Here is a 23,997-nt window from a genome sequence, read left to right as displayed (position 1 = left end):
ACAGAGCAGACATCAGTACTGGGTCCCTGCTGAAACAGAGCAGACATCAGTACTGGGTCCCTGCTGAAACAGAGCAGACATCAGTACTGGGTCCCTGCTGAAACAGAGCAGACATCAGTACTGGGTCCCTGCTGAAACAGAGCAGACATCAGTACTGGGTCCCTGCTGGAACAGAGCAGACATCAGTACTGGGTCCCTGCTGAAACAGAGCAGACATCAGTACTGGGTCCCTGCTGAAACAGAGCAGACATCAGTACTGTCAGCACTGGGCACCTGCTGAAATGAAATGGCAGATACTACTCTATAGCCCCTATAGCCCTGTCCACTGCACAAAACAGTTCAGGAACAATCCGGGCTCAGAACTATCGGGACCCTTGGTAATTATCTCCGCCAGGCGGAGCCTGGAGTGGGTCATGCATTTGGTTGCGTGTGTTTGTGCGCGTGTGTGTGTGTGTGTGTTTGTGTCTCTGTCCAAAGCGAATCTCGCATACTACTGGGCTGATCATTTGTTGTGCATGCTGACAGCAGGCCAAGGACCTGAATTCTCGAATATTTTGCAAATTGGTCAACGACAAGTATTTTATTTAAATTAATTTCCATCATTGTTGTCCATTGAAATAGATTGAGTGCTAACTCCTAACCGGCCGCTAGGGGCCGCAAGTGATCAACAACTGCTTCCGTTTGGAATGCCTGGCGAAGATCTGCACTCTACTGAGTGCACTCTTCTAGTTCTCAGAATGCATCTGGTTTGTTTCCATTGAACTACAAGAATTGTGACAATGGGAATTTGGAAGGAAGTGGCAAGCCTGGCTACGTTCGATACTGGGTAAAAATCCAGCTCAGATGACTTAGCAGGGTTTTTTAAATAAGTACACGATAGCATCAAATTGCAAGCAACAACATCACAGGTTTTACATAAGTTATGGACATGGGTTTACATTTTGTTCCCTGCAAGTTTACAGCTGTGGTGTTACTGACATATCTAAGGCACCACTTAAACCAATGTGTCAAATGCATTAACATTTGCTAGCTTCAAAGAAATCTCTGTACACTGAGTTCTTTCCTGAATTAGCCTACCTGCTAAAGCAGCATACGACTGACTGAATGATAGCAAACAGTAGTCAAGTTATTTTTCTCCCTACGATCATTTACAATAGTAATTTAGTAAAGTTAGGTACTGGTAACAAAATGCAACAAAAACACAGGCATGTCCATACTATATAGCAGTGTTTTTCAACCCTGGTCCTGGGGACCCATTGCCCTGCATGTTTTAGATGTCTCCCTGCTTCAACACACCTGATTCAAATGAATGGGTCGTCATGAGGCTTCTGCAGAGCTTGATGATGACCCATTCATTTGAATCAGGTGTGTTGGAGCAGGGAAACATCTAAAACATGCAGGGCAATGGGTCCCCAGGACCAGGGTTGAAATACACTGCTATACAGACATGTTTGAACTTTGCTGGAATAATATTTTAACCAGCCATAGCATAATGTCTGAATAAATGGTTTCTGTTTTCCGGACACGTACCTCAGACAAAACTGGTTCTGTTGCATATCCTTAAAGCAGACCATTGAATGTTTTAAAGCACCAAAAGGGCCACCTATTCTGCTATATTTCTTTGCATACAAAGTCCGTATTTGTGACATCCCCAACGTTATTGACTATACCGTGCAAAAGCTTACTTTGATTGTTGGTGATCATGTCAAGTCATATTTGTATGTTTCATTTTGTAAGCCTGTCCTAAATTTATTTCTTTCAGATTTGTCAAATAATTTGTAGCTACTGGTTATTTTAAAATGGCGGTTGGTTTCCTTGGATTCACAGGAAGTCTGCTTTTCACACATCTATGTACAGGACCGCTAGATCCACCCTAGTTCCTGGTATATTTTTTGGTACCTCTCTAGATCGGCAGTGAAATTTAGTTCCAAGAACTCATTTACAGTACACTTCTGCAGGAAAAACCCATCCAGAACCCCTGATCATGGGTTCATGGTACAGTACGGTATGGTATGGTACGGTACGGCAGGGGAAAAGGGGGCTTGTGGGGTTTCAGGTTCAGGTTACCTACACTATGACGGAGGTCTCAACATCACAGGACTAGAAGACTGGAAAGGACTGGAGTATGACACAGGACATGTCATGGCACAACGAAGCTGTCTTTGCTTTTTCATAATAAACAAAACCTTCAAGAAATATTTTTGTGTAAAAAAATTAATTCAAAATTGAGGGAATCCCTTTCTCTCAGATAACATTAGGCTCAAACACTACCAATTCAACAATTTAATTAGTCTAATTAATTATTTCTTCCAGACCACTGCTTGAAATTAGCATCAAACATACAATTGAAAGAAAAACTTGAACAAAACAATTGTATGTAGATAAAACTTCGATAAAATTGAGTCTTCAACCCAACAGACAGTCAGATCTGGAGAGCTAGCTGAAGCTGGAGGTAAGCTTTGACAGGCAGGGAGCTGAACGGTTCTTACAGGGGGCGAGGGCACACAGCATGACTAATTCAGGAACTGCACCCCTCACCCCCACCACCCCCAACTGTCAGGCTCATGCCGGCGTCTGGCAGTGAAGACAGATTCCACGTTCCATTCAGTGCTTCTCTCACAAACACTCTTTGGGCTAAATATGAGACCTCAGAAAGGTCAGAGTCAACAGAGTTAACCCTACATACACAGTACCTCTATCACCAGCTCAGAGCTATGACTCCACACTCTCCACACTCTCCACACTCTCCACACTCATCACACTCATCACACTCACCACAATCTCCACACTCACCACTCATCACACTCACGCTCTTCACACTCATCACAATCTCCACACTCATCACACTCAACACAATCTCCACACTCATCACACTCACCACTCTCATCACACTCACCACAATCTCCTCACTCTTCACACTCTCCACAATCTCCACACTCATCACACTCACCAAACTCATCACACTCTCCACACTCACAACACTCTCCACAATCTCCACACTCACAACACTCACAACACTCTCCACAATCACAACACTATACTGCATCAGGAGCCGTTTTAGGTGTAACATTCACTGCCAGCTGCCATTTTATATGATATCTTGGATATGAGAGGTGGGTAGCTCCAAGAACAGGTCAGTATAGCTGTGGTTCTGTCTGCTGGCTGCAGGGGGCGCACTGTATCTAAACATCCATGTACCACAGGCCAAATTCACCCACAGACTATACAAAAATATGGACAAAGTCACAGTGAAGTCACCCATTGACTCTCCATGGGCTAGGTGAAAAGGGTTTTGAAGCCTGGGAAATGTAGTTCGTGGGTGCCGCCATAATATACAAAGTGGAGCCAGACACGGCGCAGTAGGGACTTGAAGTCCAGTCGTCCGCTAAGCGTGCGAGATACAGTGACTCGGTAGTAGGGATGTGACGGTACTCTCAACTGACGGTATGGTTCGTATCATGATACAGAGCACACGGTACGGTACAATCTCGTCCCCAGAGGGCATGGCTTCGTTCCTCTTGCTGGTAGCAAATGCAAGAAGTGAGGAGTCTCTGGGGAGGCGAGTGGGTACGGTTCGTAATAATGGATAATAATCAAACATTTAAGTGTGCTGTTTATTTTCAACAAGACATTTTTTTTTTTTTTACATGTCTCAAAGAAGTACTATTTTATCGACTACATTTTATGAGAAAACGATGTATCTACTTAGCCAATGTATATCAGATAGCACTTTCTCTTTCAAGCAGCCATTAGAACAAGTCACGGTAAAGAAATCAGCATCCAGGGCTAAAACAACCCATTTTGGGAAATTTAGTAAAATAAAATTGCCATATCAAACACATTCTTTCAAACTAAATGGCTTAGAATAAAATTGAAACAAAAACATTTTATTAAAAATAGGGAAAGAAAGTGCTTGGTTCTTTGGCTATTAAAAAGGCTGCTCTATGACAAGTTTTTTTTTAAGAAACAACAATATTTCCACGTTTTCAGGAGGAGCTGAGACCTTTTAGCTGAAACGATGTCCCGCAGCTGAGAAAACTTGTTAGCTTGGAATTGAAGTGGCTGGAATAGATAGAAAAGCTTCTGCGAGTGGGACAAGCAGTGGGAACTTTCCGCTGTTGTCTCTCCACAATTGTAGCGGACTTTTGTCTAGAGGGAGAGCAACGCCTTCCCCGTACCGACTAACTTCTTCGTTGATTGCGTTGTCGCGGTCTTCTACTTGTACTATTTCTCCGTGGCAAAATTCTCTGTCTATAGCCTACTTTGAAGCTGGAAAACTAAATGCAATTAAAATAAAATAATGTGCTAATATGAACTGCGGTTTGCCTGTTTTCAATTTCGGTACGAACCGTCAGCTGTTTTCGGTACGATTTTTCGGTACACAGGATTTTTTCACACCCTTACTCAATACTGATGCAAACTGTCCCTGATTCAAATAGAACAATAACTTAACAAAACGGCATATGGGGAGACAATATGGCCACTGGGGGAAACGCAGGCTGGTTTTGGCCGCTGAGTGAAACGCAGGCCAGTTTTGGCCGCTGGGTGAAACGCAGGCCGGTTTTGGCCATGGGGGAAACGCAGGCCGGTTTTGGCCATGGGGGAAACGCAGGCCGGTTTTGGCCATGGGTGAAACGCAGGCCGGTTTTGGCCGCTGGGGGAAACGCAGGCCAGTTTTGGCCGCTGAGTGAAACGCAGGCCGGTTTTGGCCATGAGGGAAACGCAGGCCGGTTTTGGCCATGGGGGAAACGCAGGCCAGTTTTGGCCATGAGGGAAACGCAGGCAGGTTTTGCTCGCTTGGACTCACCTCCTCCTCCTCCTCAGAGGGCTCAGACAGCTGGTCGTGCTGGATAATCTCAGCCTCGTCATCCGTAGGCCCGTTCCCGACCCGTATCCCGCCGAAATTCTGAGTGCCCTGTCGCACAGAGACAGGCTTGTACACCCAGCAGTCACAACCCGCTTTCATACCCGCTTACGACCTAAACATTTTCACCCCAGGTTTAAAAATGCAACAAACTTTTATTTACAAAAGCAGGTACTGAAACAAAGCTTCAGCAAGGCATGAGATGTTATTTTCATGAGCCTTGTATTCAGAGTTCAGAACTGAACAATGTCAAAAACTGTTACAGGCTTGAGAAGGTGCAATATAAATCCCGAAATTCCAACTGCAGTAAATTAATAATAACAACAACAATAATAATATAATAATAATAATAATAATAATAATAATAATAATAATAAATAAAACAACAACAACAACAATAATAATAATAATAATAAAACAATACTACTAATAATAATAAGAAGAAGGAATGTGTGTGGGGTGCCGTTGAATGTACCAGACGCTTCTTCCAGAGGTGCTGCCGTCGAAGCAGAAGTGGCTTCACTATGAGCATGCAGGGAACGCAGGCCAAAGCAATCACCACCAGCAAACACTGTATCGCCACCTAGAAGTAAAGAGAGCAATTACACATCCACACCATCCATTCCGCACGACCTCAGCTGTGATTAGTGCGCCCAATTCTTACAGAAGCCATAAACCTATCTGGTTTCATAATTAAATCTGGCCCACAAGCAAAGTCAATGAGCTGCACTCTGGATAAATAAGTGTGTTTGATGGGAATTTCTGAAAACAACGAAACGACGGCCAGGACAGATGGGCGCGGCCTTAGGCGGGCCTCACAGGCGCTCGTTATGGATGCGACGGAGGATAGCTCAGGTGCACCTGTATGAAAACGCTCTGCATCACAACATGTACCTTTAAGCTGTCCATCTCCCCTTGTCTCATAATAACTCCAGACGAGACGTGCAACCCCATCAAATAACGCACTTGGCAATTATTTGGCATTCTGATGTAGGGTGTTGTTGCATCCTTAAAGACACAGTGCAGCATCGCTTTTCACTTCATCTCGTAACTGCTTGGAACGCTTGCGGTTCTTTGGCTATCTGATATGAAAAACACATCTCTGCTCTGAACCAAACGTGGGCCAGAGGAACGGGAAGGGAAGAAGCCTCGGGGAGCCCACCTGCCCCTTGTAGAGCGGCTTATTGGTGGGATCGCTGTAGTTGAAGAGGAACATGTTGATGAAGGCGATGAGCAGACTCGGGGCATCCTTGGAGGTGGCGGCGGAGTAGGCGCCCCACTTGTAGAAGACGAGTAGGACCAGGTACCCGAAAAGGCTCGACATGAAGACAATCTCAGGAATGAATCCCAGGAAGATGTTGAGAGACTTCTTGAAGTATCTGCAGGGCAACAGAGCAGAGTCAGGCTCCTCTCAAAACCCAGGCAGCCAGTCAGATCTGGAAATATCTCCAGTCCTTCAGGCCTTACAGTCTGGGAGCAGCACTTACTGCACCAGAGATGAGCTCAGGCCTTACAGTCTGGGGACAGCACTTACTGTACCAGAGATGAGCTCAGGCCTTACAGTCTGGGGACAACACTTACTGTACCAGAGATGAGCTCAGGCCTCACGTCATTGCCTCGTCATATAGTGTGTGCACAATTAAGACAGCAGGATGAGAATAATGGTCGGTACATGCAAGATGACCTGGGATGCAAGACATAAAACGTTGTGTGGTGTACATCTGGTCTTAGCTTATGCGCCAAGGAACCAAATATTGGTTCAGTATCAAAAAGCCGATCCATGGATCACAATGACAGACTGGCACCAGAGACGCCCAGCTTGGGCAGGTAAGACTAGGGTTTGGTCAACAGTAGAGCAGGGAGGGGGCAGATGGGTAAAACAGCCTGGGCAGGTAAGTTTGGTCAACAGTAGAGGAGTAAGGCTGCATTCACACCAGATCAGCTTGCAGCAGGGTTGTGCGGCAAAAACGGCAGTCTTCCCATTCATTTGAATGGGGGTAGTGCGTTTAGGCTGCAGCAGTGGTTGACCGCATGGGGTGCCGAAAAAAAAAACGCAGCAGCCTGCGGCAAGAAAGTTGAACCAAAATCAACTTTTGCCGGAACGCAACCCGACGTCACGCTGCAGTGGCCAATCACGTATGTTGTTTAAATTACTATGTAGCAGTCCGCCGTTTACTGAGCAAATGTCAGATGAATTACTGACGCGATTCATTTCCTAAGATTTGATTTTATTATCGTCATCGTGATTTGACAGTACCGGGTAATGGGACGAGTACCGAAACAATAATTGTGCTACTAGCTAAATATCAATTCCATTACATTTACATTACATTACAGGCATTTGGCAGACGCTATTATCCAGAGCGACGTAAAACAAAGTGTACGTCGGAATTAAGCTGTATAAAGATTCGCTATTTAGCAGTTCTTGCATGTTAGTTTATTGTACCTAGCACTATGGAGTTCATGGACCAAACAATGATACTCTCCCAGTTGTGTCCTCGCTTGGTTTATTTTGTGTACCCAGCTTCAATGTCTGCGTCTGGCTGGCAGTCTACGCTGCAAAATAACGATAGCAAGAAGCTTTCTTCGGTTTGCGTTTTTGTCCATTCTTTTTTTTTTTTGAGTTAGCGGACAGGAAATGGAGGGGGGGGGGGTTAAAGTTCACAACATGACGTCACACAAATGGGCCACGTAGTGACACGCCCACACCGCCACACAACCCTGCGGCAAGGTGCTGCATTGCCTGATTTGGTGTGAATGCAGCCTAAGAGAGGGAGCAGATGGGTAAAACAGCCTGGGCAGGTAAGACTAGGGTTTGGTCAACAGTAGAGCAGGGAGGGGGCAGATGGGTAAAACAGCCTGGGCGGTGACACCTACAGGTGGTTGAACAAGCTGAGGGTGACCCCAAACAGCATGTGAACGACCCCCAGTATGACAGACATCTTCATCTTGAAGGAGTTCAGGAAGGTCAGCTTGTTATTGGCGAGGTTCCAAATCTGCAAAACAAACCAGCAAAAAAATCATTGTAATCCTCATGTTCATTTGGGTCAAATAGACCCGGTTTAAACTTTTAGTATGAGAGGAATGACACTTTTGAGAGATGTAGTTCATAACCTGTCACTACACCAGAGTAAATCTGATCATAGTTTGAGTTTTTATTTGTTGATCATCATCTGTATTTGCTTTGTCCGTTGTTCTGTGGTTTCTTTGAATATAACGGGATAAAGATTAAAAATATTTGAGAATGTCCATTCAAAACGATAAATATCAATAATCTACTACATGAAAACTTCACTTCCTTTTAATTTAATTTTTCATAGATAAACATGATTTATGCACCCTTGACTTCATTATAGTGGACTATAGTGGTATAAATCTTCATCAAAAAATGAGTAACACTCATTATGAAATGTGACCTAGCAGAGGTCAATGGAAACCATTAGCCATATATTTTGCTCATATTGATAGGAATTGAGAGAAAGATAATATTGAGTATTTTTGCATAAATTTTATTTTTAGTATTACTTCTGAACTTCCCAAAGGAACTGTATTAGTAGTAACAAAAATGATACTGTTTTAGAAACCGTTGCCCTCGCCACCTGCCATTAGGTTTTCCATTTCTGGAAGCCACTTTCTTGCACATTCGTGTAAATAACATTTGCATGTTTAAGGGGTTCTGCTGTAAACATCACTGAAAACTCACCGGGTCAATGCCCAAAGGATAAGGCCCACTGAAAACTCCTTTCACTGCTGGATCCAACTGTAGAAATCTGGTTGTGTTGAGAAGCCCTTCCCTGAAGATAGAACTTAGTTTATTCCCAGAGTCAGCTGCATGTTTACAGTCTGTGACCAGAGGGTAGAACTGAGCGATAACGAACAGCCACCCAAACAAACAAGCAGAATGTATAAACACGAACTTACGACCAGTTGCCCTCGCCGCTCCTAAACATGGGTCTGACGCTCCACCCGGAGCCGAACACATTAAGAGACTTGGAGAAGCAGTCATTGTAGATGATCCCCGTGTAGACGGAGAAGATGCCCATCAGCAGGATAATGTAACGTCCCGAAAACACCATGCTGAACATCTGAACCACAAACACAAAGCGTGAATTTAAAAGGCCCAGAAGACAAATCATTCAAATCTCTCTCAACATAAATGGGTTTAATAAGGACAACCAATTAGTTTCTCAAAGAATATCTCAAGGTTTCTTTTAAATGGGGAAGCCAGGAAGACGCTAATTATTCAAGCACTGGATGAGAGATCAGGGATTTATTACTTCCTTCGGTCCATTTGCTGCTAATGTCTACAGCTTGGACATGCTCCACAGCTCCAAGATGCCTGAAGGCCCAATCAAACTTACAGAAACATTCCAGAATGAGATCCGATATGATCTCTGGGACTGATCTTTTCATTCGTTTGATTATGTGATGTAAATACCCCATTTGCATCCAAACTGAGAAAAGGCTCAAAAAACACAATTTGGGAGGTGTACCTGATGTCTGTCTCAAAATCAAACATTTTGGCAAAAATAAAGAAAAGACCAACTGAAGTGATGTTACCATTAGGATTTACTTCCCTTATCATTTCAGTAATTGGAGCCATCTTTTAAACTGGAGAATATTGTTAGATAATGGAAATATAAACACAATTATATTTCTGAAGTCAAATCATTATATTTAAGACATATCTGAAGCATGGAGTCTAGTTTTAGTTTGATCTGAACAGCCTCGACTAAATTTTCTGAATCCATTCTCTTGAGCCACCATTCTCCTCAATGCCTTTCCCTTGCGCTTGTGCGAATGCGACTCGGGTTGTCCCATACCTCGTTGTCATTCTTCTGGGCGAGAAGCCGGCTCTCCCTCAGAACCAAGTAGAGGGCAGCACAAGTCATGAGCAACCCGTGGCCAAGGTCCCCGAACATGACCGCAAAAAGGAAGGGAAAGGTGATGATGGTGTAGGGGGCTGCAGAAGGAATCAAAGAGAGAGACAAATCACACACCTGGTTTGTTACACAGAGACTAACAGGGGAAACCTCACATAGACTCAAACGGACCTGCTCCACAGAGACTAACAGGGGAAACCTCACGGAGAGTGAACCGGACCTATTACACAGAGACTAACAGGGGAAACCTCACATAGACTCAAACGGACCTGCTCCACAGAGACTAACAGGGGAAACCTCACGGAGACTCAAACGGACCTGTTACACAGAGACTAACAGGGGAAACCTCACAGAGACTCAAACGGACCTGTTACACAGAGACTAACAGGGGAAACCTCACATAGACTCAAACGGACCTGCTCCACAGAGACTAACAGGGGAAACCTCACGGAGAGTGAACCGGACCTATTACACAGAGACTAACAGGGGAAACCTCACATAGACTCAAACGGACCTGCTCCACAGAGACTAACAGGGGAAACCTCACGGAGACTCAAACGGACCTGTTACACAGAGACTAACAGGGGAAACCTCACAGAGACTCAAACGGACCTGTTACACAGAGACTAACAGGGGAAACCTCACATAGACTCAAACGGACCTGCTCCACAGAGACTAACGGGAAACCTCACAGAGACTCAAACGGACCTGTTACACAGAGACTAACAGGGGAAACCTCACAGAGACTCAACCGGACCTGTTACACAAAGATTACCAGGGGAACCCAGAGACAGAACAAGACATACCACACTGACGGTGAAGCCACACTGCAACGCTGCTGCGCGGTGATACTGCCTCCATTCATTTTGAATGAGAGGTGGCAGCCAGACCCCGCAAGGCATGTTGGGATTGCCGGTGGTGCAGCAAGAGGCGGCGAGGGAGATGGCCAAAGTTAAACTTTGACTTTAGTTCCACGTTGTATAGTTCCACAAGGGAGGACCTAACTCATAATTGCCGTATCGGGTTTCCAAACTTAATACGATCTCCTACAGAGACACCGATAAGAGGAACGCAGCGTGGAGAAAAGTCTCTGAAATTGTTGGTGGCCCTGCTATGTAGTTATAGCCGTTACTATTAGTTATCACTGTCCGGTCAGAATAAAAATCATTTTTGCAGTAACCTACCTCTGAAAAATGTTAATCAGCTCTACCAGCCAGCTAGCTAGCTAACCAGATATAACTTTGTTGGCATTAGCTGGCTAATTAGCCAGACAGTGTTTTTGTTGTTGGTTGTAACTCACTAGATAGACATTAGACAGCCTAGCTAGGCAGCTGACTAACATCTTTCAGATCTAGGTTACTGCAAAAATTATTTTTATTCAGACAGGACAATGAATATGAAACACGACATTAAACCCGGTCATCATTTAACGAACACAACTGTCTGTCAAAAATAGGCGACGCCCACAAACAGCCGATTGTGGGGATGCGGCCTGGCGCCAGGCGGCGGTTGCCGCATACAGTGTGGCTTCACCGTGAGAATGTTTGTATTTCCATCAACTAAGAGTGAGTTGATCAACTTGTGAAAGAGCGGCATCATATTCCTCCGGCAGAATTCCAGACAGTGGCAGAGTCTATGTTACCATGCAGTCTAGCAGATGATGGCTCAATGACTAGTTGACTGTATTGGTGCTTCTAGGTCCATTTTAGAAGCATTATCTGGTGCACAATACACATGAATTTGGGTTTCTCCCTGAAGGCATTACCTGGGTTCATCTCCCGGTAGGTTCCGATCCCATACGCATCTACGATGTTCTGGAAGCCAGAGGTGAACTTGTTGGTCTTATTGTAGGTAGGTGGGGTTTGCTTGGTCTGCATCCTGTTGAGGATGGAGGGGACAGTGGAGCCGCTTCGCTCCTAAGGACCAGAAGAACACAGTCACACCATCCTCTCCTCCTCAGTGATCCTATCTACTCTCCTCCTCCTTCTATCTACAGTCCCCACAGCCCCCCCCCCCCCCCCCCCCCCCCCACAGTCACACCAGTCTGCTGTGCTATACAGTATACTACAGAAACAAGGATGGTCATACAATGGTCTCCTTCACCAGTTTCTACTATAGGTAATATAGTACCAATTCCACGGTCACACTATGGTCTATTTGGCCACTATTCGCACAATGACAGTTAGAATGCTCAAGACCATTCCAGTCCTAAAAATAACCAGTTAAAATACGTTAAATGATTGTGCCAATAGAGTAGCTGCAAAATAAATTTTGAATGGGTCAAAGGTGCCATAAAATGTCTAGAGGAGCTGGAAAATGAGGAAAAATTGCACATGAAAAAAACCTTTGCATGACCGCCAAGATCATCTCAGTATTGGCACATGCTTATATCTAAATATTGGCTGATTACTAAGAACATGAAAATTCACACTCCACCAGTACTTCCTGTGAAATGAACATTCAGAGCTAATGGAAAAACACCTGCTTTAAACTGAGGAAAATCGTATGGTGCAACAGCACATACTTGGCCATACATGGCAGTAAAAATAGCACGGGGATACATAAAACAGAAAGTGGATTCCGTGCATGATGGCACTAAGCCCTGTGGCATGTGCTCCCAAGGGCCTGTCCCAGCTGAGCAGTCTACCTCACCCAGCACATGCTACAGGTTTCACCACTCCCCATACACCATTACCCTACTATTCACCACTCCCCATACACCATTACCCTACTATTCACCATCCTACTATACACCATTCCCCATACACCATTACCCTACCATTCACCACTCCCCATACACCATTACCCTACCATTCACCCCCCAACAATACACCACTCTCCATACACCATTCCCCTACCATTCACCACCCTACTATACACCACCTCTCATACACCATTACCCTACCATTCACCCCCCAACAATACACCACTCTCCATACACCATTCCCCTATCATTCACCACCCTACTATACACCACCTCTCATACACCATTACCCTACCATTCACTCCCCTACTATACACCACCATACTATACTCCATCTGCACCCTGCCCTTTACCCCTCTCTCCCTGAATCAGTGCACTACCAGACTGCTGATGAAAACACGCCAGGCAATGTACACGGTCAGAGACACGCGACCTGGAAAATTCCTCATGAGCCAGTTAACTGTTGCATGACAATTCTGGTGACCTTTTCTTGCCCTGACCCGAGACATTTGCATTGCAGTAGACCCCGCTGTGCACTGTGGAATCCAGCCCCCACATGGATTTTACCATGAGGGGGCTGGCTCTTGGAGGGGACTATAGGGTAGCACCAGACCCCCCTTTTAAGGGGAATAAATTCAGCATATCTGGCATGGCCGTAGGATTAGTCAACATTGTTAAAACATGTTTTAAAACAATACTGGCACTGCGCTCCAGAATACAGCCATGCTTTGGTTCAGACCTTGGTTGACTCAGTTGGTGTACGTCGGTAGAAAGTAGTTGAAACTGCACCACAAGGTCTGTGGATGTTTGTGAGTAACAGCAGCATTACATTTGGAAAGAGACTTGAGTTGCTGTTGAGTTTTTCGAATGCAAGTTTTTTGCACTTTGAGTGCCACAAACATTGGTCTCGTCTGCTGTATCAGGCTGTGCTCCAGCAGATATCCAAAGAACTCATCAAAGCTCAGCGAAACTAGCAGGATAGCAATCCAGAGATGTGGAGGGTTATTTTGTGCCCCTTTAAGATAAAGTAATCAGGCTAAGTACACAAGATTACAAGATGGTTAATAGAAAACATGTTTTCTGCCATGTATCGACCAAAAGATTTGCTGGCTGTCTCATTATCGTTACATATGTTGGTGTCGGTATTTGAGTACAGTGAGGTGTTTGGCTGTGATTGGTGGATATTTCAGCACAGTGTGGTGTTTGGCTGTGATTGGTACAGATATTTCAGCACAGTGAGCTGTTTGGCTGTGATTGGTGTGGATATTTCAGCAGTGAGGTGTTTGGCTGTGATTGGTGTGGATATTTGAGCTCAGTGAGGTGTTTGGTTGTGATTGGTGTGGATATTTGAGCACAGTGAGGTGTTTGGCTGTGATTGGTACAAATATTTGAGAACAGTGAGGTGTTAGGCTGTGATTGGTACAGATATTTCAGCACAGTGAGGTGTTTGGCTATGATTGGTACAGATATTTCAGCACAGTGAGGTGTTTGGCTATGATTGGTACAGATATTTCAGCACAGTGAGGTGTTTGGCTGTGATTGGTCATGGCTCACTCACCGTTCCCCTGCGAAGGGCAAACTGGATGGAATCCATGTCTGAAACGGGGCACCAGACCTCGGCAATCAGACACTTCTGCGTGACGTCAATGTTGCAGAGGTTGAGGGTGTGGTAGATGGCCTTCATCTTCCTCACCTTGATGAACCACACTCGCACATTCTTGGCTGCGGCCTGAAGAACTCTCTGCCGGTGGTCCTCCGTCTGGTTAAGCACCTGGGGACCCAAAGGGGGTGGGGTCACTACAGGGAGGAGGGACTCCAGAGAAACAGTGGCTAAGTATCCGCTGGCGGAGCTCCAGGTGTTTCCCGGACCGTTACCAGGGCCCTGAGCGTGGGCCACTCAACTTCCCGTTTACACAAACCACCTTATGCAGAAGTTCCTAAAGGAATGAGTTTTAATAAATTCATGTTTTCAGTTAGAAAGGAAAAAACCAAAACTGATCAGTAATGCCTAGGTGGCTAGTAACACATTCTGATAGAAGACAATGTAACAATGTAAAACAATGACAGTAAGTCTATTTTGTGGGCAACTTGGGAAGACGTTGGTAATAGCTGGAAGTGGGTATCTAGGTCTGCCGTTCTAAATTTCACCTCTGGTTCCTTTGGACTATTTTACTGTCTTTTGGTTTCTGCATTTTGGATTACTAAGGGACAAAAGCTGTGGTTTGGTATCTTCTCCCTTTCGTTTCTTGTGTGACTGTCCATGTCTGTAACCTTTGTTAATTGTTTTAAGGTAGTTGAACCTCATCTTTACGTTAGATGTGTACACTTGTTGTAACTTAATAAATTTCTCAATTTTTCACTGGTTGTGAGTTGTGCATTTTGATACCGAACTTGTGTTCGGTATTCAGAGCCGGACGTCAAACAAGGGTGTTAACAGTTAAAACTACTCGGTTCGGAAAATTAAACATATTTCAATGAATCCCCACCTTGCTGACAATACTGAAAGACAGTATTTGCAACCAGGATTTTAATTGAAAAAGTGTTGTCCTTCTCCTTGGAATGCACAAGCATTAAACTAAGGATCCAGCACCAGCATTAGAAAATTAAAGACGAGCATGCTTGAACCTTCATATTGACTCGTTAGCCAATCAATGCCTTCAATTAAGCAATTAAGTTCTGATGTACACCAAAAACCAGCAAGCACTGCGGCCTTCCAGCACTGAAGTATGAGATCACGGCATTAATATATTCATCAGTATAAAGGTATTACTTCCCAATACTACAGCAGTTGTAAAATACTGCCTGTTTGATAAGATGGGTGTGATTTCGGGTGTACTGTGGTGGGGGCTACTGAAAGCAGTCTCAGTCTCTCTGGTGTGTGATGCAGACTCAGTCTCTGGTGTGTGAGGCTGACTCAGTCTCTCTGGTGTGTGGTGCAGACTCAGTCTCTCTGGTGTGTGATGCAGTCTCAGTCTCTCTGGTGTGTGATGCAGTCTCAGTCTCTCTGGTGTGTGATGCAGACTCAGTCTCTCTGGTGTGTGATGCAGTCTCAGTCTCTCTGGTGTGTGATGCAGACTCAGTCTCTCTGGTGCGTGATGCAGACTCAGTCTCTCTGGTGTGTGATGCAGTCTCAGTCTCTCTGGTGCGTGATGCAGACTCAGTCTCTCTGGTGCGTGATGCAGACTCAGTCTCTCTGGTGTGTGATGCAGTCTCAGTCTCTCTGGTGTGTGATGCAGTCTCAGTCTCTCTGGTGTGTGATGCAGTCTCAGTCTCTCTGGTGCGTGATGCAGACTCAGTCTCTGGTGTGTGATGCAGACTCAGTCTCTCTGGTGTGTGAGGCAGACTCAGTCTCTCTGGTGTGTGATGCAGTCTCAGTCTCTCTGGTGTGTGATGCAGTCTCAGTCTCTCTGGTGTGTGATGCAGTCTCAGTCTCTCTGGTGCGTGATGCAGTCTCAGTCTCTCTGGTGTGTGATGCAGTCTCAGTCTCTCTGGTGCGTGATGCAGACTCAGTCTCTGGTGTGTGAGGCAGACTCAGTCTCTCTGGTGTGTGATGCAGTCTCAGTCTCTCTGGTGTGTGATGCAGACTCAGTCTCTCTGGTATGTGATGCAGTCTCAGTCTCTCTGGTGTGTGGTGCAGTCTCAGTCTCTGGTGTGTGATGCAGACTCAGTCTCTCTGGTGTGTGGTGCAGTCTCAGTCTCTGGTGTGTGATGCAGACTCAGTCTCTCTGGTGTGTGATGCAGACTCAGTCTCTCTGGTGTGTGATGCAGTCTCAGTCTCTCTGGTGTGTGATGCAGTCTCAGTCTCTCTGGTGTGTGATGCAGTCTCAGTCTCTGGTGTGTGATGCAGTCTCAGTCTCTGGTGTGTGATGCAGACTCAGACTCTCTGGTGTGTGATTGGAAAACAGTACAAAGCATTAGCTATAACCATCTCTACTGGATCTTACAAAGCATTATAACAATCTCTACTAGCTTCTACAAAGCATTATAACCACCTCTACCAGCTCTTACAAAGCATTATAACCACCTCTATTAGCTATTACAAAGCATTATAACAACCTCTACTAGCTCTTACGAAGCATTATAACAACCTCTACTAGCTCTTACAAAGCATTATAAGCACCTTCACCAGCTCTTACAAAGCATTACAACAACCTCTACTAGCTCTTACAAAGCATTATAAGCACCTTTAGCAGCTCTTACAAAGCATTATAACAACCTCTGCTAGCTCTTACAAAGCATTATAACCACCTCTACCAGCTCTTACAAAGCATTATAACCACCTCTACTAGCTCTTCCATGCATTATAACAACCTCTACTAGCTCTTATAAAGCATTATATGCACCTTTACCAGCTCAAACAAATCATTAGTCACATATATTAGCTATTTTAAAGCATCAATTGTTCAGCACACAGGCCAGACCTTACATCTGCTCTGATCTCTCCAACTCATCTGCGCAGATCCACTGTCCAACTTACTGCTCTAGCCCAGCATCTGCGCAGCTCCACTGTCCAACTCACTGCTCTAGCCCAGCATCTGCACAGCTCTACTGTCCAACTCACTGCTCTAGCCCAGCAACTGCACAGATCTGTCAAACTCACTGCTCTAGTCCAGCATCTGCGCAGATCCACTGTCCAACTCACTGCTCTAGCCCAGCATCTGCGCAGCTCCACTGTCCAACTCACTGCTCTAGCCCAGCATCTGCACAGCTCTACTGTCCAACTCACTGCTCTAGCCCAGCATCTGCACAGCTCTACTGTCCAACTGACTGCTCTAGTCCAGCATCTGCGCAGATCCACTGTCCAACTCACTGCTCTAGCCCAGCATCTGTGCAGCTCCACTGTCCAACTCACTGCTCTAGCCCAGCATCTGCACAGCTCTACTGTCCAACTCACTGCTCTAGCCCAGCATCTGCACAGCTCTACTGTCCAACTCACTGTTCTAGCCCAACATCTGTGCAGATCCACTGTTCAACTCACTGCTCTAGCCCAGCAACTGTGCAGATCCACTGTTCAACTCACTGCTCTAGCCCAGCAACTGTGCAGATCTACTGTTCAAATCACAGGTTCCCCTGTGCGGTCACATGTGGTGTGTCCACTATAAAAGAGAACAGAAGGACACTGGACACCAGAGGTGAGACTGTCTGAGGGCCAAGGGGCAGATGGTTGACCTGTGCCATGTTAACCTGTGTGAGCGTGAAACCGTCTGTAGAACACTCCGTAAAATAACGCAGGGGAAGGGCGTGGCCCCGTTCTGGGCGTGGCAGACCATACCATCTGAAGGTCGTCGATCCGAGTGTTGACCCCCGCCGCCATATCCCTTCTCTCCTGTGGAGTGTCGGGACAGGGGTAGAGCGAGGCCCGGAAGCTGAAAGAGGGAGGGAGGAGGACAGTAAAAATAAATCCCGCCCACTTCCCCAGGCAGGGCGCCAGTTCTCAGTCCTACAGCTTCGCTGCACATCACATGCTGGGACACAATGAAAGGCCTCCCTCCGACTCCGTTCTGTGTGAGCTGAGCTGCAGTCCGCAGTGTGAAAAGAAGCTGTAGATGTCTACACCCTCTCAAATCCCCAGTGGGCTTTGCAGCATGAACATGGCCATTGGGGTGTGAATATGTGCCATATTTATATTTAAAAATTATATATATATATACACACACACACACAATTACAAAAGCACCCGTGATTTAATATGCCGATCCTCACCAGCCTCAACCCAAATAATGTCACTACAGAGAATGCATTCAGAAAATTTAGGAGGCTGCAGTTCAGATTAAACAAAAAGATGACAACAAACTTCAGTCCTAAATATCGTGCTTTGGGCCTCAGAAATAGAGAGAAGACAATGAATGTGTCCACATTATACAGTATTCTCCAATTCAAGAAGGCACCTCTGTTCATTTAACTGGTAAGAAGTGGAGTTCTATACCAATGTCATCATCTTTTTTCAGGCACAGGTGAATGATTCTGTTTAGGAATGTGAAATACAGGTTAGTCTCAGGATAAATCAAAAAAATAAAATTATGATTACTGGGTTCCCTTTTAACTCCCCCACACCCCACTTCCTCAGTCCGACCCCTTACCCCTCACAGATCTTTTTCACCCTGTTCTTCAGCTGGTCTCCTTGGAAGAAGATAATGAACACAGATTTGTGAACTTGGTCTCCCTGTGAAAGAAAAACAGGAAGTGATGTCACAATGAGAGAAGAGAAGGTCTGTGGGCAGGTCTGTCTGTGAGCAGGTCTGTGGGCAGGTCTGAGAGAAGGTCTGTCTGTGAGCAGGTCTGTGGGCAGGTCTGAGAGAAGGTCTGTCTGTGAGCAGATTTGTAGGCGTGTCTGCGAGAAGGTCTGTCTGTGAGCAGGTCTGTGGGGAGGTCTGAGAGAAGGTCTGTCTGTGCGCAGGTCTGTGGGCAGGTCTGAGAGAAGGTCTGTCTGTGGGAAGGTCTGTGGGCAGGTCTGAGAGAAGGTCTGTCTGTGAGCAGGTCTGTGGGGAGGTCTGAGAGAAGGTCTGTCTGTGGGCAGGTCTGAGAGAAGGTCTGTCTGTGGGCAGGTCTGAGAGAAGGTCTGTCTGTGATCAGGTCTGTGGGCAGGTCTGAAAGAAGGGCTGTCTGTGAGCAGGTCTGTGGGCAGGTCTGAGACAAGGTCTGTCTGTGGGCAGGTACGTGGGCAGGTCTGAGAGAAGGTCTGTCTGTAGGCAGGTCTGAGAGAAGGGCTGTCTGTGAGCAGGTCTGTGGGCAGGTCTGAAAGAAGGGCTGTCTGTGAGCAGGTCTGTGGGCAGGTCTGAAAGAAGGGATGTCTGTGAGCAGGTCTGCGGGCAGGTCTGAGACAAGGTCTGTCTGTGAGCAGGTCTGTGGGCAGGTCTGAGAGAAGGTCTGTCTGTGAGCAGGTCTGTGGGCAGGTCTGAGAGAAGGTCTGTCTGTGAGCAGGTCTGTAGGCGTGTCTGCGAGAAGGTCTGTCTGTGAGCAGGTCTGTGGGCAGGTCTGAGAGAAGGTCTGTCTGTGGGCAGGTATGTGGGCAGGTCTGAGAGAAGGTCTGTCTGTGGGCAGGTCTGAGAGAAGGGCTGTCTGTGAGCAGGTCTGTGGGCAGGTCTGAAAGAAGGGCTGTCTGTGAGCAGGTCTGTGGGCAGGTCTGAAAGAATGGCTGTCTGTGAGCAGGTCTGCGGGCAGGTCTGAGACAAGGTCTGTCTGTGAGCAGGTCTGTGGGCAGGTCTGAGAGAAGGTCTGTCTGTGAGCAGGTCTGTGGGCAGGTCTGAGAGAAGGTCTGTCTGTGAGCAGGTCTGTAGGCGTGTCTGCGAGAAGGTCTGTCTGTGAGCAGGTCTGTGGGCAGGTCTGTGGGCAGATCTATCTGTGAGCAGAGATGCCCTGAGGAGGATAATGGTGCAGTGATCATATGGGCATGTCCGTGGAGGGCAGTGGGCGGTGCAGTGATCATGTGGGCGTGTCCGTGATAGGCAGTGATCATGTGGGCGTGTCCATGGCGGGCAGAGGCCGGTGCAGTGATCATGTGGGCGTGTCCGTGGTGGGCAGAGGGCAGTGCAGTGATCATGTGGGCGTGTCCATGGTGGGCAGTGGCGGTGCAGTGATCATGTGGGCGTGTCCCTGGTGGGCAGAGGGCGGTGCAGTGATAGTGCGGGCGTGTCCGTGTTGGGCAAAGGGCGGTGCAGTGATCATGTGGGCGTGTCCGTGGCGGGCAGAGGGCGGTGCAGTGATCAAGTGGGCGTGTCCGTGGCGGGCAGAGGGCGGTGCAGTGATCATGTGGGCATGTCCGCGGCGGGCAGAGGGCGGTACTGACAGAGGTGGGGTCCTCCAGGGGGTCCTCTATGTCGGCCTGGCGCAGGAAGACGTTCCCGCGACACACCCTCCACAGCATTCGCTCAAACGTGGGGATCCTCTCTCTGCCGATTACCCCGGCAACAAACCTGCCGACAGCAACCACGGTCAGACACTTGTTCCTATATGCTCAAATCATCCCTCCCCAGCAAGAGGTGTACTGAGGGAACAAAGCTAGACAGCAGAAGATTGCAGGTTAAAAATCTGGTTAGGCAACAGAGGTAACAGGTCAGATGATGGGTGTGACAGGTCAGGTGATGGGTGTGACAGGTCAGGTGATGGGTGTGACAGGTCAGGTGATGGGGTGATAGGTCAGGTAATGGGGGTGACAGGTCAGGCGATGGGGGTGACAGGTCAGGTGATGGGGGTGACAGGTCAGGTGATGGCGATGACAGGTCAGGTGATGGCGATGACTGGTCAGGTACCTTTCTTTCACTTGCTGTCTCTCTTGGGACTACATTTTACCCCTCTAGGGTACTTGTGTTGGCCCTGAAAGTCACTCTGGAAGTGACTCTCAAAGCAAGTGATAAATGAAGGGGGTGATGGGGGGGGGGGACAGACAGCAGATATGGGGGCTCACCCGATCCTCAGTGGAGCCACTCGTCCCACCTCGTTGGGGTCCAGTAGGATGGATGACTCCTCCAGCAGATGGGGGTCCTCCATCTGCTGATGATGATGGAATTGAGCCTGGATTCACAAAGTGATCACACAACTAATGACCCGCGTTAGAGGCGCGTGGCAGGGCGGGGGCGGGGGCAGGGGAGAGGGCGGGGCGAGGGTGCAAAAGACAGATTCACAAAGGGCCCAACAGAGAAAGAGGAAAAAAGCACAAAGGCGTACAGCATTAACTAACACACAGGCTGGCTTGAAAAGGTGTAAGCATGCAGTACCTGTCTGAGAAGCTTAAACAGACTACAGCTCAGTTAACCCCAGGCTGGAGGTCCAGAGCTTTTATACATAGCTGGGTAAGTGCTGGAGGCTACTTTACTCTGCTGTGTGTTTGGCACCATCAGCCATGCACTCCCCCCCAGGGCACATTTTCAAAGCTAAATTACTAACTACAAAATCACTTCTGATTTTGGATTTCAAGTTCAATAATCAGCGCTCAGTACGATGAGCGATAGGCCAGCCATAGGCTCATAGGCCTCTGAATTGTCCGAATTGCAAACAAGCATACTAAGGAAGGGCAGCAGTTGCCCTACACTTCACACGGAAGGTAGCAATAAATATATATCAAATTTCCAACTACTGAACAAGCTTACGGTCACATTTATAATTTTAACATGTTTCAGTTTCTCCATTTTATGGGTTTCTGGAAGTCCCATTTCTCAACACAATCCACAATGAAGGGCTCTATTTTCCAGAATCAGTGTCGCACGGCGCATGGGTGCAGTCAGTGGCGCGGTGCACGGGCGCACTGGGCGTGGCTACGGAATGCTGGTATTCTAGAGACCAGGGGCGAGGAGCGCACGTGCAAAACGCATGCCACACCTGGAAACAGGGCTGGGCTATACTGAATATATTATCAGTGGGTGCGGTGCAGCTGGATTTATGTTAGCGCAAACACAGAGCATACTGTTAACTTCTGCGCACAAACGGAGCACGTGGTTAACGTTAGCGCAAACAGAGCGTGTACAGTGGATGCTAGCGCACACAGACAGCGCATGTTCTCCTCCAAAAAGCACACTTTGGGGAAAAAGAAAGAGAGGGTTGAGGAGAAAGCTATGGGTACGGTTGATCCCGGGGGTGGGGGGGGGGTGGGGGGGTAATGGGTGAGCCACTTGCCACTAACGGGTATTTTTCCCACCATCTACTACCAGGACACCAGTCCCCTAAAGCTGCCTATATCCTTAAAAGGGAACCCCAACCACTAAATAATAACAGTAATGTGATCAGTGATCTTTCAGTGATCTGACGCAGGGATACATGGAAAATAACACTTCACCATCTGAAGTAAATGACAAGAAAATGCCAATGAGCCAAACCAGCGAAATTAAGAGTTAAATAAGTTTAAGGGGGAAAAAAACATTGGTAGAACATGAACACACATTTTCTGACGAAATTAGCAGTAACAAACACCAGCACTGACAGTGGATCCCAAAGACAGTGAAGCGCTGAAGGCTGAACACAGCTGGGAGTGTCACAGCACCACACAAAGCCTCGTCTGCACTGTATAATTACAGACTAAACGCCCTGCTGGCTGCAGAATAAAGGTCAATGATTCTCAGTGAAGCAACACACTGCACAATGATTTACCTAAATTTGAGTGGGTAAGGACTGGTAAAGGGGATGTTATGATTTACAGTTCAAGCGGCTGTGCTTAAGAATGCAGCATGTCAGATCAGATTGGGGTCAAAGGTCGCCAGCAGACAAGCCGCTCAATAGCATTAGGAGAGGCAGTCAGCGCCCAGGGAACCCAATATGGGATTTTAAAGGAGCACTGGTACTCCGTTTCAAAAGCAAATTTACCTCATTATAATTTGGTAGCTTTGAAATATGAAGATATGTTGCTTAGGGTTAGGAAGGTCATGTGAGATTCCATTCCATTTTGTGTGTATGTTGGTGTGTGTGCTGGTGCGTGTGTTTGTGTTGGTGTGTGTGCCGGTGTGTGTATGTGTGTGCTGGTATGTGTGTTTGTGTGTATGTTGGTGTGTGTGTGTGTGTGTGTGTGTGTGTGTGTTTGTGTGTTTGTGTGTGTGTGTGTGTGTGTGTGTGTGTGTGTGTGTGTGTTTATTTGTTTGTGTGTGTGTGTTTATGCTGGTGTGTGTGCTGGAATGTGTGTGTGTGCAAAGATGCAAGCTAATGCAGAACTGACACACACTGGGAAGTTGACGGCTTGTTTTGTACAGAAACGTCAACTTGTCAGATCACACATGAATAGTTGAACTGTGAAGTCTTTTTTCAAAAAAACAGCAAATTTCTCTGAAACTTTGGAGTAGGAAAGCCATAATTAAAACCCAAAGTGTTTTTCAGTGTCAAAATGACTCAAGATGATGGAGCAGGTCTGTTAGTCACGCCATACTTTATACAAAATCTGACGCTGGACGCAATTTTTATCAGTGGGATGACAGTGACTAGCACTGGGTCATATGGCCTAAAATTGATGTCACAATATTTTCTTAAATTTTACTTACTTTTAGGTTCTCCGTAATACAATGTAATCATGTTTTTTTATTGTTGGAAAACTGATGTCAAGTTGGTGGCTTTAAAAAGATCTTGATACCTATGGTTCAGCACCCAGCCAGATACAATGGTTAACCCAGTGTGCCATGCTTACAGAGGTAGTGCAAGCAGGATCATTGATCTATACCATTTTGCCATGATTGTGTCTTTTTATTTGGTGGCTTGGTGTTAGGTCTTATCATTTTGTATATAAAGGGGAACATGCAGTGGTTCGGGGAGACTCTTCAACACAGTCTCCTGCGCATGTAAGCTATTTACACGTATAGCCATTTCACCACTCACATTTTGCACCACTGTATATTGTCATTATTACTGAACACACTGAACAATAAACTGCATTCATTTTAGCCTGGTATTCCTCTTTGACTCTTACCGCTGCACACCTAGCAGTTTTAAGGTCCTAGCACACACACAGAACTCAGGATATCTGCACCCCGTAGTCACTCGCCTATACGCTAGTGTCGTAGCAGGATACGCAACTATTTATGCAGGCTACACAAGCCAAAGACATGTCCGCATCAACCAAGATAGATAGTGAT

The 23,997-nt window shown here is 46.5% G+C and overlaps 1 protein-coding gene and 1 long non-coding RNA gene across 3 annotated transcripts in view; one reads left to right on the top strand and one right to left on the bottom strand.

Moving 5' to 3' along the window:
* The window catches only part of LOC118216658 (V-type proton ATPase 116 kDa subunit a1-like), a 45,072-nt gene that overhangs the window by 12,323 nt on the left and 8,752 nt on the right, over nt 1–23,997 (bottom strand). Inside the window, exons 6-18 of one of the 2 annotated variants that reach the window (XM_035398032.1) lie at nt 20,856–20,962; nt 20,238–20,364; nt 18,532–18,614; nt 17,724–17,817; nt 14,010–14,222; nt 11,513–11,663; nt 9,688–9,827; nt 8,786–8,949; nt 8,568–8,658; nt 7,742–7,860; nt 6,027–6,243; nt 5,340–5,447; nt 4,808–4,915 (exon numbers count right to left, since the gene is read on the bottom strand). In XM_035398032.1, coding sequence (XP_035253923.1) covers nt 4,808–4,915; nt 5,340–5,447; nt 6,027–6,243; nt 7,742–7,860; nt 8,568–8,658; nt 8,786–8,949; nt 9,688–9,827; nt 11,513–11,663; nt 14,010–14,222; nt 17,724–17,817; nt 18,532–18,614; nt 20,238–20,364; nt 20,856–20,962 — 1,722 coding nt within the window. The remainder of the gene's footprint in view (nt 1–4,807; nt 4,916–5,339; nt 5,448–6,026; nt 6,244–7,741; nt 7,861–8,567; nt 8,659–8,785; nt 8,950–9,687; nt 9,828–11,512; nt 11,664–14,009; nt 14,223–17,723; nt 17,818–18,531; nt 18,615–20,237; nt 20,365–20,855; nt 20,963–23,997) is intronic. The other variant, XM_035398033.1, reaches the window with a different exon arrangement.
* Nucleotides 19,242–19,761, top strand: LOC118216660. Its single transcript, XR_004763051.1, has 3 exons — nt 19,242–19,360; nt 19,413–19,440; nt 19,641–19,761. It is a non-coding gene; the product is annotated as an uncharacterized LOC118216660 (long non-coding RNA).

The sequence above is a fragment of the Anguilla anguilla genome, chromosome 17, assembly GCF_013347855.1.
Source record: "Anguilla anguilla isolate fAngAng1 chromosome 17, fAngAng1.pri, whole genome shotgun sequence".
In the NCBI taxonomy this organism is placed as follows: domain Eukaryota; kingdom Metazoa; phylum Chordata; class Actinopteri; order Anguilliformes; family Anguillidae; genus Anguilla; species Anguilla anguilla.
This window is presented reverse-complemented; position numbering and strand designations above follow the sequence as displayed.